This window comes from Penaeus monodon, chromosome 3 (assembly GCF_015228065.2).
Source record: "Penaeus monodon isolate SGIC_2016 chromosome 3, NSTDA_Pmon_1, whole genome shotgun sequence".
Lineage (NCBI taxonomy): Eukaryota > Metazoa > Arthropoda > Malacostraca > Decapoda > Penaeidae > Penaeus > Penaeus monodon.
In genome coordinates this window covers 43,179,090-43,192,691 of record NC_051388.1, presented here as the reverse complement: position 1 = coordinate 43,192,691, position 13,602 = coordinate 43,179,090, and the positions used below count along the sequence as shown (strand labels likewise).

At 28.8% G+C, this 13,602-nt stretch overlaps 1 protein-coding gene across 1 annotated transcript; it reads left to right on the top strand.

Annotated features, from left to right (window-relative positions):
• The first annotated feature begins 63 nt into the window (after positions 1 to 63).
• Positions 64 to 11,573, top strand: LOC119594986 (3-hydroxyisobutyrate dehydrogenase, mitochondrial-like). The gene is made up of 8 exons (XM_037944123.1): positions 64 to 238; positions 1,554 to 1,645; positions 3,895 to 4,073; positions 4,514 to 4,635; positions 6,146 to 6,356; positions 9,796 to 9,922; positions 10,337 to 10,438; positions 10,815 to 11,573. The coding sequence occupies exons 1-8, from the start codon at positions 154 to 156 to the stop codon at positions 10,899 to 10,901; spliced, it is 1,005 nt and encodes a 334-aa protein (XP_037800051.1). The 5' UTR covers positions 64 to 153; the 3' UTR covers positions 10,902 to 11,573.
• Positions 11,574 to 13,602: the final 2,029 nt, after the last annotated feature.

The window sequence follows — 13,602 nt, the reverse complement described above, 5'->3', positions numbered from 1 at the left end:
AAAACCATCAAAAACTGTTATTCTAAGGGAGTCGTTTTTTATTGGTCAGCTCGCGGGCCTGGCAGTGAATCCGGTCCGCTGATTGGTCAAGAGGCGCTTGTGGTCACTCCGTACCTTGGCTGTTGCTACTCCGTCTGCTGCCAGCCTGAGACGATGGCGTACTCGAGATCTCACTTTTTGCGATTGTTTAAAAACCCGACGAGAATTTTGGGTTTTAGTAATGTTCGGAATTTCTCAGGTAATCTTATTTTGTTGTCAGATAATGAGATCAACGCCACCCGTTTGGTATTAATATTTTTGAATTTTTATATAAATTGTACTCTAGATTTACTTAATTCTGAAGTTCAGGGTGGTAATAACCGGTGATGAAAAAATAACCTTGATTGTCTTATCTGATCTAACCTATGTGTTCCCAGATATTAAATGAATTTAAGTCTGTTCCTTACTAATTGTATTCTTTAAGTGGACTTACAGTTTTCACAAAATTCCATTTACACAAATTGTCTCAAAAGTCACCCTCAGGGCCTCTTATTTGGCCAGTGTTCTGTCCAGATCCACTTGAAAACTGCGACGATTCTCTGCAGTATTAGATTTGCAGAAACCAATTCCTAGAGCTTTATGATTGAGCCTATAAAAGGCAGTGCAACTAATAGTTCTTTTCTCTCCTATCTCATGGGAACTGCTAGTAGAATGGTATTGTGGGTATAAATTTTTGTTTCATACAGCCATCCTACCAAGACGATTATTATATCTTGCTTTAATCTTCAGGATACAATATGCTCGAATCTGTTGTATTCCTTGGCAAATGTTATTTGTGAAAATATTGGTAATTGTTTATGAAGTGAGTGCAGCTCTCTTAGACTAAAACCCTATTACCCCAACCACTCCTGAGAATCTGCAGACATTGCCCATATGAACCAAAACACTTCCTAACTCAGGGGCTTTGCCCCCAGACCCCCATCCTATCACTATAATTTTCCTATCAGACCCCTGGAACCTACCCAATCATCGTGGGTAGTCCCTGTGTGGCCTTTTTTTTTTTTTCCCCTTCCTTCCTTTTTTCTTCCTTCCTTCCTTCAATTTTACCACCATTTGTTGCCAGTGCAGATTATTTCATGTAATCTATCAGTAAGTGTATATACTATATTTTCTCTAGATTTTCCCTAGCTTCATGTAGTCATGATTTAAATGTATACCAGAGTATTACAAGTTGCTCAATTTTCATATCAACTTGCAAAGGAAATACCATAGATGAAAAGTGTCTTGTCTTTTGTCGTTCTGACCATTACAGGCAAAGTTTACCTTGTATTATATGGCTGTGTGAAACTGAATTCTACACCATTATGGGAATCATTTCTAAGTTGAAAACCAATTCAGATGTAGTTCTCTCAGTATTGCAGGAACTGATTCTGCCCAGCCCAGTAATGTAGATACTTTGGTGTCATTGCTCATTATAGGTGTCTTCACGGTATTGTCATCTTTATAAGTTATACTGATTTTGATTTTGATTTTGTTTAAAATTATTTCTTTATATATTTTACATCTCTCTACAGTCACTTCACAGCACTTGGCTCCAGATGCCAGAGTGGGATTTATTGGCCTTGGGAACATGGGTGGACCAATGGCAACAAATTTGATAAAAAAGGTGAGTCAGATCATAACCAAAAATATAAAGGAAAATGGATTTAGTAAATTCCCTGAAGAAAGAATGTTAGGAAGTGCATGTGTAATTGCTTCAATGAGACATGGCAGTACATAGGATATGGGACCCTCCAATCCCCTGTTCATTGTCGTTGTCGGGGGGCTTAGGAGACAGGGACTGAGGCCCAATGTAGGGAATCACTCTTACTTTGGACCCTTGCCTCAACTAATTTTGCAACCCTTTTTACCACAGACTTTACCATAATGCTGTGTGACCTTCAGTGTCTGGTACTTTTGTTTGTTTTGGCCATTGACCATTCTGGAAAACATCACCTTATTGAACAAAAAAAAAATAAAAAAAAATCTTACTTCAGGGTGTTGCCCCCATGCCCCATCCTATCACTATATTTTGAATATGCTGCTAATGACCTTAGATGTTGATGCAGCAGAAAATATTCAATAAATAAATAAATAAAGGGTATATGGAAAGTGAAAGTAAGGGTGGTGGTGTACATGCCATACATTGCAAGAATTCTTTTTTACATCTGATGTTTTATTTACTTGCCAGAATAAGCAATATAAGGCAAAAGCAGTACAAGAGGAATGGGGTGTTTTTAGTAGGATGCAGCTGAAAGAAACTTGCCAAACAATAAATTCACACCCTATCCCCTATTCACATCAAATATGACCTGAAAAAGTAATGCATCTTATGCAATGATAATCATGAAAAAAATCCACTTTTATTAGTTTAAAATTTTGACTAAGGTAATAATATATATTATAGTTAATATGTGTGTGCTAGTAGATGGGGAGGGCATAACTCTACCCAGAGAGATACCAGTATAAAAGACATAAATGAGTATTCTTGGACATTAGGGGTTGTGCAAATATATTAAAGGAATACATTAGTGCCAATAGCCGAGAAAGGGCTGGACATACCAGTTGTTTTTCTTCTTCTTTTGATGGATAATATAAACTTAGCACCACATTTGTAGAAATGGGACATTAAATTGTTGCACCAAGTAACTTGACCCAGAAAGATACTAGTACAAAGGAGAAAGAAGTTGCAATTTGAAATCTGCTTGATTATTTTTGATTGAGTTGCTTTAGAATGCTAGCTTTGCAATTACAGGATCCTAAGTTCACTCAGCTGTAAGCAAGTACTGTTTCAAAGTCAGGATGGAAAGGAAATGGCTAACCTACTGCATCATCCTGCAGCTTAGTACACATGTTCCTAAAGTCCACTTGCATATGGGATGAACTTTAACTTTGACTTTGAATGTTGGGGTAACACATAGCAGATAGTTACATGGATGCTTATAGAACAAATGGTAACTGCTCAGGGATTATGCTCTTCATGAACAACATAAATGCAGTCTGAATGAAGAAAACCAGGGCAGTTGTTGAGTTAAGATAATATGAATATGAAAAAATTGGGATAAATGGACTGAGCTATCATTGGATAATAGTTATGTGATTCTTTGAATTGCCTAGGCTCAATTTTGCCACAACTTGCAGAGGTGAAGAAATTGAGTATGGGTAAGTGAAATTTGTTGTATGATCTCAATATATGATACCTTAACAAAGCCAGATGAACACAATCCAGATGAGCAGGAACCTAATCTAGATACTTAATAAAAGATTAAATAAAGCACATGTATATACACTGTGATTGCCTACCTAGCCACTGGGTGGCCAAGCCAGCCCAAGTCAATGCTGGTCCCAAGCCCGGATAAAATAGAGAGAATGATTACCTAAAAAGGTAACACCGGCACTCTCCGTGGAAAGGAACTGGGGACCCTACCATGTACTCACTCCAAGAGCATCACAACATGAAAACTACAATTAAGTATCATGCTGTGACCACGGCGGCTCAAACATGAACCTACCGTTATTAAAAAAATATACACTGTAATTTGTCCAGCCAATGGAGGTAGCTGTATTCCCTTTCAGATTTAATAGTATATTTATTCACATAATGAAGACAATAGCTAATTCAAGACTATTAGCCGCCAGGCATGGCATGTACGTACATGCATTTTCCTAGTGGCATTGGGTTAAGAAAGGACAGAAAAGGAGAGAAAGAAAATTATAAGAGCCAAGGGAGGAAGGGAAAGAGAAAGGGAGATGATGGGAAAATAAGAGAAGTAGAGATGAACTATTTTGTGAAATCTGTGATAATAGATTATATTATTTCATTTATCAGAATCTGTAATTCTATTCTCACACATACTTTATATATCATTGTTTCAGGGACATAGTGTTGTTGCCTATGACATTAACACTGAATCCATGGAAGCTCTAGAGGATGCAGGGGCAGTAATTGCCAGCAGTCCGGCAGAAGTAGCAGGTAAAGCAGACAGCATAATCAGCATGCTTCCCAACTCCCAACATGTGCGCAATTGCTATACTGGTGAAAAGGGAGTCTTTGAGTAAGTTTGCAGGAATTTTATATCTTTTACTTCATTACATTGGATTGTTAAATTATTTTCTTAATACTGAGTTCTTTGTGCTTCCACTTTATTTTATGTTTTTATAGATTTTTTTTAGAGTGATATTATTGCATATTAAGTTATTTATAAGACTTGCATGTTTATTAGTTATCCCAACTCATATAGGCTACCAAATCAAGAAGTATTGTAAAACACACTTCTAGAAATTTTTGTAAAGCAAACAATCTGTGGTGATGTAAATAGTCTATTCTACATATGTTACAAATACAAATCCTCAACTTTTCTGATCATGGTAAGAGACTGTTTATATCTGCTATATCAGGAGAAAAGTTTGATAAGTACTACATTTTATATTTTTTTCTGTTTTATAAGTGATATTTATTTAAGATTAACAAAATTCCACTTTCCTTTCCCAACAGAGCAATCCAACCCGGAACACTCATCCTGGACAGCAGCACCATTGATCCAAGTGTGTCCAAAGAAATGGCAGCTCTTGCATCAAAGAAAGGAGCAGTGTTTATGGATTCCCCGGTTTCTGGAGGTTTGTGAAATCATGAGTTTTGTACTGTTTTGTAGTGGAAGACATTTTCATTGATAAATAGGTAAATGTTGTTTTAAGGTTTAATAGGACCATCTGCCAAGAAGCCATAGTTTTTACCAATTATAGACCATAAATGCATCCTTTTGAGGTATATTTTTAAAGTTAGCCCTTTGGGAGTAATTACCCTCCCATTCAGTAAGCTGAAAATTTGTATAATTTTTTTGTAATGCATAGGGTGAAAAATAACTTATGTGCCATTGCTCAAAAAGACATGAAAATAATATGAAAACTACTAGTCTTTGCGACCAGACTCGTCTGATTTTGAAATTCAGTCCTTTAGTACATGGTTTCCAAGTAAGGTACCATTCTCCACAAGAAATGGCAAAATAAATCCCTTTACATTTCTCTTATTTTTTCAAAATAAGAAAATTGGGAAATGCCAGTCTTGTTGCAGTTGAAGTCTCACCAACAAAAGATAGAGCTCTGAAAATCAAATCAATGGTGTTTGAGTTATCTGCATGCCTTGCTTCAAAAAAGTAATGATTCCAGGAAAAGGCCAATTAAAGTTTGGTGATTTCTCTGTTATTTTTGTTATCTTTTCATTTACAATATAAATGTTATATATGAAAAGAAATCTCAAAATGTGTAGTATGTAGAGTAACTTGTTGCAGTCTGATTGATGGTTTGGTTCATATATAAAATACATAAAGTACGAAAAGAACCACTAGAAAAAACACTGCTCTCATTTACCATTTGACACTTACCCTATAATGTTTGTGTCCTATGTTATACTTTTGTATGCTAATCTATGTACTAATCTCAGTGCATTTTGAATGATCCATTAGTATGCAATATGACTAAAACTTACCAGTAATTCATTATAAGAACAATATTTTCCATGGAATTGATCAAATGATGGAGGATGAGCATGAGCTAACACCACTTAGCAGGGGTATGAAGCAAAATTTTGGGTGTTTTATTTGTATATTTTTTTTTCTGTACTATTACTTTTTAAACTCTGTAGCAGTCTTATTTCAAGTGCATAAAGGTTCTAATATTTTAATTTCCTAACAATTTTCTTTGGTGGGTTTTCCACTTATTTTTTCATTAACTGTCATGTTTCATTCTAATCCATTCATATTTGGCATAAAGAGATAGGTTGGGCATATTCTAAATAATATCACTGGGTAATGTTGCAACAGTGCTGTAGAGTCTGTAGAATGATAATACATAAAAAAACGAGTGAAAATTTTGGAACAGATAGTTTCAGTACTGCCCCTTTTACCCTGCAAAATGAATTATGGGGGCCCTTAACTCAGCTTTGACTATGGGAGTCCATGCCTGTCCAGACAGCCACCTTAATAGTAGAGAAGAATACATTAAGTGATTTTTGGTAACATTAAAGTTTGTATATGCCTTTTTTTCTCACTTTTTCTTTCTTTCTTTCTTTCTTTCTTTTATGAAAATGGCTTTATGATTTTGCTGAACTAATGAAAACTGTTTCTCTCAGGTGTAAATGCAGCTAAAGGGGCAACTCTGACTTTTATGGTTGGTGGAGATGAAAAGGAGTTTGAAGCAGCTAAAGCATTATTGGAATGCATGGGGAAAAATATTGTCTATTGTGGTGGAGTAGGAAATGGTCAGGCTGCCAAGATTTGTAACAATATGCTGTTGGCCATTACCATGATTGGAACTTCAGAGACAATGAACTTGGGAATGAGGTGAGTTGTATTATGTATGAGTGAGTATCTTTAAAAGTAAACATCTTTAGATGATTTTTTTTCATGATTTATATATATATTTTTTTTTCTTTTCTTTTTTTTCTGTATTCATTTGCTAATATATTGTTTTGCCATCAGTCATGAAGTACACCCTATATTTAGATGTAATGCTTGTAAGGGCATGAGTGTCTCTAGAGGATTTTGAAGTAGTTGGAAAGTATTGTAGATAAAAAATAATAATTCAGATGTATTTTTTACACCATAACTTTGCTTATAAAGAGGCTTCTCATAAAGTGCTCTAAGAGCACTGGATAAATAGATACTCCCATACTAACCACAGTTCACAACATAGAGATGTGATCCAACTTTTGTTTTGCACATCTTTTTTTTATGGTTTATGCAATTGTTATGTGTATGGTAGAAATGACTATGGTATCAAGACTAAAGATGTTTTTCAAAGAATTTTTATTTAAAAGCTGATTTTTACTACAAAAATAAGGTCTGCAGTTCACTGATATTTCATACAGGATTGTGCAAAAGTTAGCAAATGCTGTAGGAGTTATATTTCTTTATTTTTATTTCATATGTTATATATATTACAGTTACGAAAATTACCAACACCCCAGTCATTTGACCACCAGCAAATCTTTATTCTAAAACTGCTTTGGAAGAAAACTCAGTAAGTTGAGAGGTTCCCTTTTTTGTCCAGCTAGCAGGATTCATGAGATGATATAACATCCAATCTACAAAATTCATCCCTGAGATAGAGGTTAACATATATTTTAGAATTAATGGTCTCCTATTTTCCCATCTGTATTTAAACTTTCATCTGGACTTGCAATGGTTGTCATGAGATTGATGCCAAGAAAAGTGAGCAAAATGGATGCATGTTCATATTGGGATTGCATGTCAGTAATGATACTTATTGAAGTAGGTATGTATTATATATACTAAATGTTTTCTCTTCTGTGCAGCTGAGTCTGTATGTTTAGAGATTCATTCTGGATGCTTTCGTAAAATTATTTTTATATATGCAGGCTTCAGTAATGTAAAGCTTTGAGTAATTAACCTTTTGAGATTAGATCCATGAAGAGAACTTCCTCACAGTAAAGTTTTCCTTACAGTAGCAAATATTTAGTGTTTGGTAAAAAGGTGAAAACCACACACTGAAAATTGTACATTATATGTTGTGGGATCTCTCTCAGTCCACCTAGGTGCTTTCAGTGCAGTCTTTTGAAAATAAGTCTCAAAATTTCCTGTTATTGAACATCTAGTGGCCATCACAGAATTTTTGACTTAGTTCTGAACTGCTTAATTTATATGACATTAATTAATTTATATAGTTGTGTGTTTCACAAGTAAAAAATTATTAATTCTATGAAATGTTATTTACAGATAAAGTCATGCAATTTTATATTTAGCTAAATCATGAATTCATTGTATGCAAAAGAATTAGTTATCAACAGTTTTTTTATCCAAAGGGTTGTATATAATGGCATTGAATTATAAGCACATGTTAGTCAGTCTGATGACTGATGCATGTGGGGCACTGCATGGTGATTCTCCCTGAGTTTACTACTAAAAGGAAGTGCATGCTCTCCAATAGATATAAGAAAGGATATATATTTAAAAAATAATAAAAAAAAAAAAAAAAGGAAAAATAGAAAAAATAAGAAATTAAAAAACAGAATAAAAAATATATAAAAAAAAATAAAATAATAAAAGAACAAATATAAAAAACTAATAACAAATAAACAAAAAGAAAAAAAAAACATATAAAAATAATATACAAAACAATATATATATATATATAATATAATAACATATATATATATTATAAAAAATATAATAATATATATTAAATAATATATATATAAATATAATATATGATATAATATATATAAGAATATATATATAAAAGATTATAAATATATAATATATATATATATATATATTAAAACTATATAATATATAGATATAATAATATATGATATAATATATCTATATATAAAATATATTAAATATATTAATATATGAATATTTAAAAATATTTATATAATTATATAAAATATATATATATTATTATATATTATATTTATATATATATATATATAAAATTTATTTATTATTATATTGATATATTATTATATATTATATTATATATATATATATCTAATAATTATCAAAACCAAAATCAATAAAATTCAAACCTAATCAACACACAAATTAAAAAAATAAATAATATAAAATATTAATATATTCATTATATATATATTATATATTATATATATATTATAATTAAATAATAAATATAAATAATTTAAAATAAAAAAATAAAAAAAACAAAAACAACAACAAAATAAACAAAAAAAAAATATAATATATATAAATCTATAATATTATATATATATATATATATAATATATATAATATAATATCTATAATTAATATATTATATATAATATATATATATATATTATATATATATATATATATATATCTATATAAAATATATATTAATCTATATATATATATATATATTATATATATATATATTATATATATATATCTATATTATATAATATATATTATATATATCTATTATATTATATATATATATATTATATATTCATATTATATTATATATATATATATATTATATATTTATGATATATATATTATTATCATTATATATATATGTTATATATATATTCTATATATAATATATATATATTATGATATATTATTTTATATTATATATATATATAGTATATAGTATTATATATATTATATATTATATATATATTATATATATATATATCTATATTATATTAATATATTATAATATAAAATATATTATATTATTTATATATATATATATATTATATATATATATATATATATTATTATATATTATATATTTTATATTATTTTATCTTCTATATATATATCTATTATATATATATATATATTATATATATATTATATATATATTATATATATATATATATGTATTATATATTCTTATTGCTTTATACTTCAGGAAATATTAATCCTATTATAATCCAGTTTCTTTGTTGTGTAAGAGAGAGAGAGAGAGTGAGAGTGAGACAGGGAGAGAGAGAGAGAGAGGTGATAGCCAAACGAATGGTAAGATAAATTATATGATTATTGATACACAAGGAAATGTATGTAAATACATACAATAAGAAATTTAGTAAATAATATTTCATGGTTGTTTTTTTTGTTTTTAGTTTTTTAGAATGAGTAAAGTCGATAATTTATTTTACATGCTTGAAAATTTGAGCTGGTGTGTGTATTCTTTTACAAAGAAGATACTTTGTCATTTTATAATGTAAATGAAAGATATCAAAGTCATTTTTCAAAATAGCTATGACACATCTTGAAGTGATATAAAAGTTGTTTCTCTTTGTGACAGACTAGGGCTGGATCCCAAGCTTTTGGCAAGTATCATTAACACAAGCAGTGGAAGGTGCTGGTCTAGTGAATTGTACAACCCAGTTCCAGGCGTGCTGGAGAATGTTCCCTCATCAAATAACTATGAGGTACGTTGATTACAGAATTGCAGTACCTTGTGTAGGAGTATTTATACAAGCTTATTTATTATTTAGAAATATTACATATTAGTCTATAGGTCTGGGTGGGCTGCATTCAAGAGATACAGTTTCATTTTGCTGATCACTGTGTTATGGACCTCCATAGTTCTTACCTTGTGCCAGGCCTCTCTTGTAAATTCCTTTCTATGGTCTGTGGGTGCTTTGATTAATATTTTATTGTTTCTTATAATGTTTATATTTATGTATATTAGCCATTTTAGTAATGATAATGATTTTTTTTTTTTTTTTTTTTTTTTTTTTTTTTGGGGGGGGGGGGGGTTGTACAGGTGGTACATTTTTAGTGGACTAAATATAATTGTGTCCTGATTATGCCTCATTGAAATTCTTTATTCCTTTTAACAGGGTGGCTTTGGAACGGCTCTGATGGCCAAAGATTTGGGACTAGCACAAGATGCAGCTACAAAATCTTTAACTCCAACTCCCTTTGGGTCCCTTGCACATCAGGTCAGTGTATATTTGAGTATGGGTTTCACATATGTGGGAGAGGGATCATTGTTTCCACATTAACCACCTCCTTCCTTTTTCTATGTATAACCCATGCATGTTGTATTATTTTTTATGAAAAGAAATTGAAGGAAGTTAATGCATCTGTTCCCATTTGTTTTTTATTGCCTTTAATTATATCTCTCTGCAAAAATTAGTATTTAGACTCCCACAAGACTGTAGCATTAATGGTGAAGCCCCCTTGATTCTTTTCTGATATATATAGATGTAAATTAGTAGTACAGAATCACAAAGCTTTTTTAGTAGGTTCTACTGGAATATATTAATTTGCTATTGATTGAATGATGTAAGCATTATGTCCATTTATTCTTTTCAGATATATCGGATAATGTGTAGCACTGACCTGGCTGGCAAAGACTTTTCATCAGTCTTCCGTTTTATTAAAGGAAATGAAGAAGAATAAAGAATAGCAGATAATTTTTTGGCATACGTTTTGATGTTAGCACATAGTCTAAAGAAGAATTATCCAGTATAAAACACTCAGTAGGGTCAACAATCTATAATTGATTTAGGCAGCTCTTTTAGTCCAGTAGATAATATTGCTTTATGATGAATTTGTGACTTATTTGTGCTGACAATGATTCTAAAATCATTAATTACGAAAAAGCAATTAAATGACTTCAAAATAGATGTAAGAAGGTTATTTATCATTTTTTTCTTATTTTTCAATTTCTCAATATAGGTCATATTTAACTGCATAATACAAATGAGAATGGAGTGTTCACTTTTTGAATGCCGAACTATATTTATCTGAATTCACTTAACATTATGAACAATGTGTAAGTTTCTTCTGTTAGATTATTTTTTATGTATAATATATTTTGTCCTGCAAGATCACTGTTTACCTGGAATGGTTTATTGAATGTCGAAACCACAATTTAGATACACAAGTAGATTAAGTTTGCAGAGCCTTACTGTTCTTGGTAACTATTTTTGCAATCTCCAAACAAACTTTTCTAATGGTTGATTAAACGAAGAAATAGATTCCCTTATTAACTGAGATCTGAACATTGTATTGCAATATCAACAGAAGTAGAGGTTGTATTAAGTTGATGGAATAAAATTCCAGAAAAGGTATCTTGTTTCATTAAAGTGATGTTTACATTATTACTAAAGTATTTGATTAATGGAAAGCACTCATCTAGGTGCTTTTCACCTGTGCTATTGTATTTGATTATAATATTCTATAATTAAGCATGCTGCTCAGGTAATTTGTTGTAATGAAAGTGTAAATAAAATGTCCTTTAAAAAATTTTCTGAAAAAGTTCTTTAGAATTTTAACTAATTTTATATTAACATTTCATTAAAGAGATGATGGTAGATATATCTTTCATATTTGTTACATTGTAACTACTAGTTCCTCAGAAAAACTGTTTAGTCTAACAGAGAACTATGATGATGAAGATATGACCTGGACTCATCCAAGATTAGTATTGCTACAAAAATGTTGATGCATGAGTCTTATCAGCATAAAAGCAATCAACTTTACCATGTTATAACCTAGCATAAATCCTACCAGTGTATCTCCTTAGTCAAAGGAATGGAGTGTGTGAAGGTCATGATCTTGGCAAGTCCATTTATCACTTACAGCATGTTATAGTCTGGCCACGTGCCATTTGAGCATCTGGAGAGACCCTTGCCGGGTCCCATAAAGGGAAAGCTGGATGATTTATCTATTACATCAATCTCAGATGATGAAATATTAAGCTTGCATATGTACAGTTGAATAAACAGATTATGTAACCATAAGCATATGTATATGTAAATATATATACGTGTGTGTGTGTGTGTGTGTGTGTGTGTGTGTGTGTGTGTGTGTGTTTGTGTGTGGTGTGTGTGTGTTTTGTACACCTATATGCAACATATAAAACATACAAAATGAAACCCCACAAAACACACACACACTCACAACATATTTTTAATATATATACATGTATATCATATTATGTTATATACGGTTATATGCATTATAAACCTATATCATTTTACATTTTATAAGCTTATAACTAGTTTATATACATATTTACAATACAATTAATATAACATACAAAATATACTTAATGCAAATTTAAGAAAGATAGTGTTTTATATATAAAATATTTTAAAATAAATTTATATATAAAATATATAGTATCAATAAAAAAAAACCATAATAAAAATATAAAAATAAAAATATTATAAAATATATATAATAAGTTAGTAATGAATATATATAAAATATATATAAATATAAATTTTTAAATAATAATATTATTAATACTAAAAATTAGATAAAGGGAAAGGGAAATAAAAGGTTAAGGTATAATAAATATATTATATAATATAATACAAATAAAAATAAAATAAAATATTAAAAAAACTAAAAAATTCATTTTCCTAAATATAAGCATAAAAATATAATATAATATAACAATATAAATAAAATTAAAATTAAAAAAATATTAAATAATAAATAAATAAATAATAATATTTTTTAAAAATTAAAAATTAAATTATTAAAAATACTATGGAATGTATTTATATTTAGATATATTTTATTATTAAAATATAAAAATTAAAAATATCCCTTTTATATTTTTAGAAAATCATATTATTAAATTTATTAAATATATATAAGATATATATATATATATAAAAATAATTATTTTTAAAATATTATTATATTAAAATTTTATGTTCTTTAGGGTAATATACTATTTTTTATATAAATATATATTTTGGTTATGATAAATGTATATTTATATATAATAATATATATATAAATTAAGAAAAATTTAAAAAATACATATATTTTTTATATATATAAAATTTTATATATATAAAAAATATAAAATTTTAAATTTTAAATATATTATATATATATATATATTTAATATATAATATAAAATATATAAAATATATATATTTTATATATAAATAATAATATAATATATTATATATGTGTATATATATATATATCATATGTGACATATATATATATATATATATATTAATCAATATAATATATATTTTAAAATTTATATATATTATAATATATATTATATAATTATATTTATTATATATATATATAATATATATTTTATACACCCCCACATATGATATAT

Excerpts from the sequence above, each read along its gene's own strand:
- LOC119594986 (XM_037944123.1), top strand. The coding sequence starts at position 154 with ATGGCGTACTCGAGATCTCACTTTTTGCGATTGTTTAAAAACCCGACG. Across the intron at positions 239-1,553 it reads TAATGTTCGGAATTTCTCAG|TCACTTCACAGCACTTGGCT; the intron begins GTAATCTTATTT and ends ATCTCTCTACAG. Across the intron at positions 4,636-6,145 it reads GGATTCCCCGGTTTCTGGAG|GTGTAAATGCAGCTAAAGGG; the intron begins GTTTGTGAAATC and ends TGTTTCTCTCAG.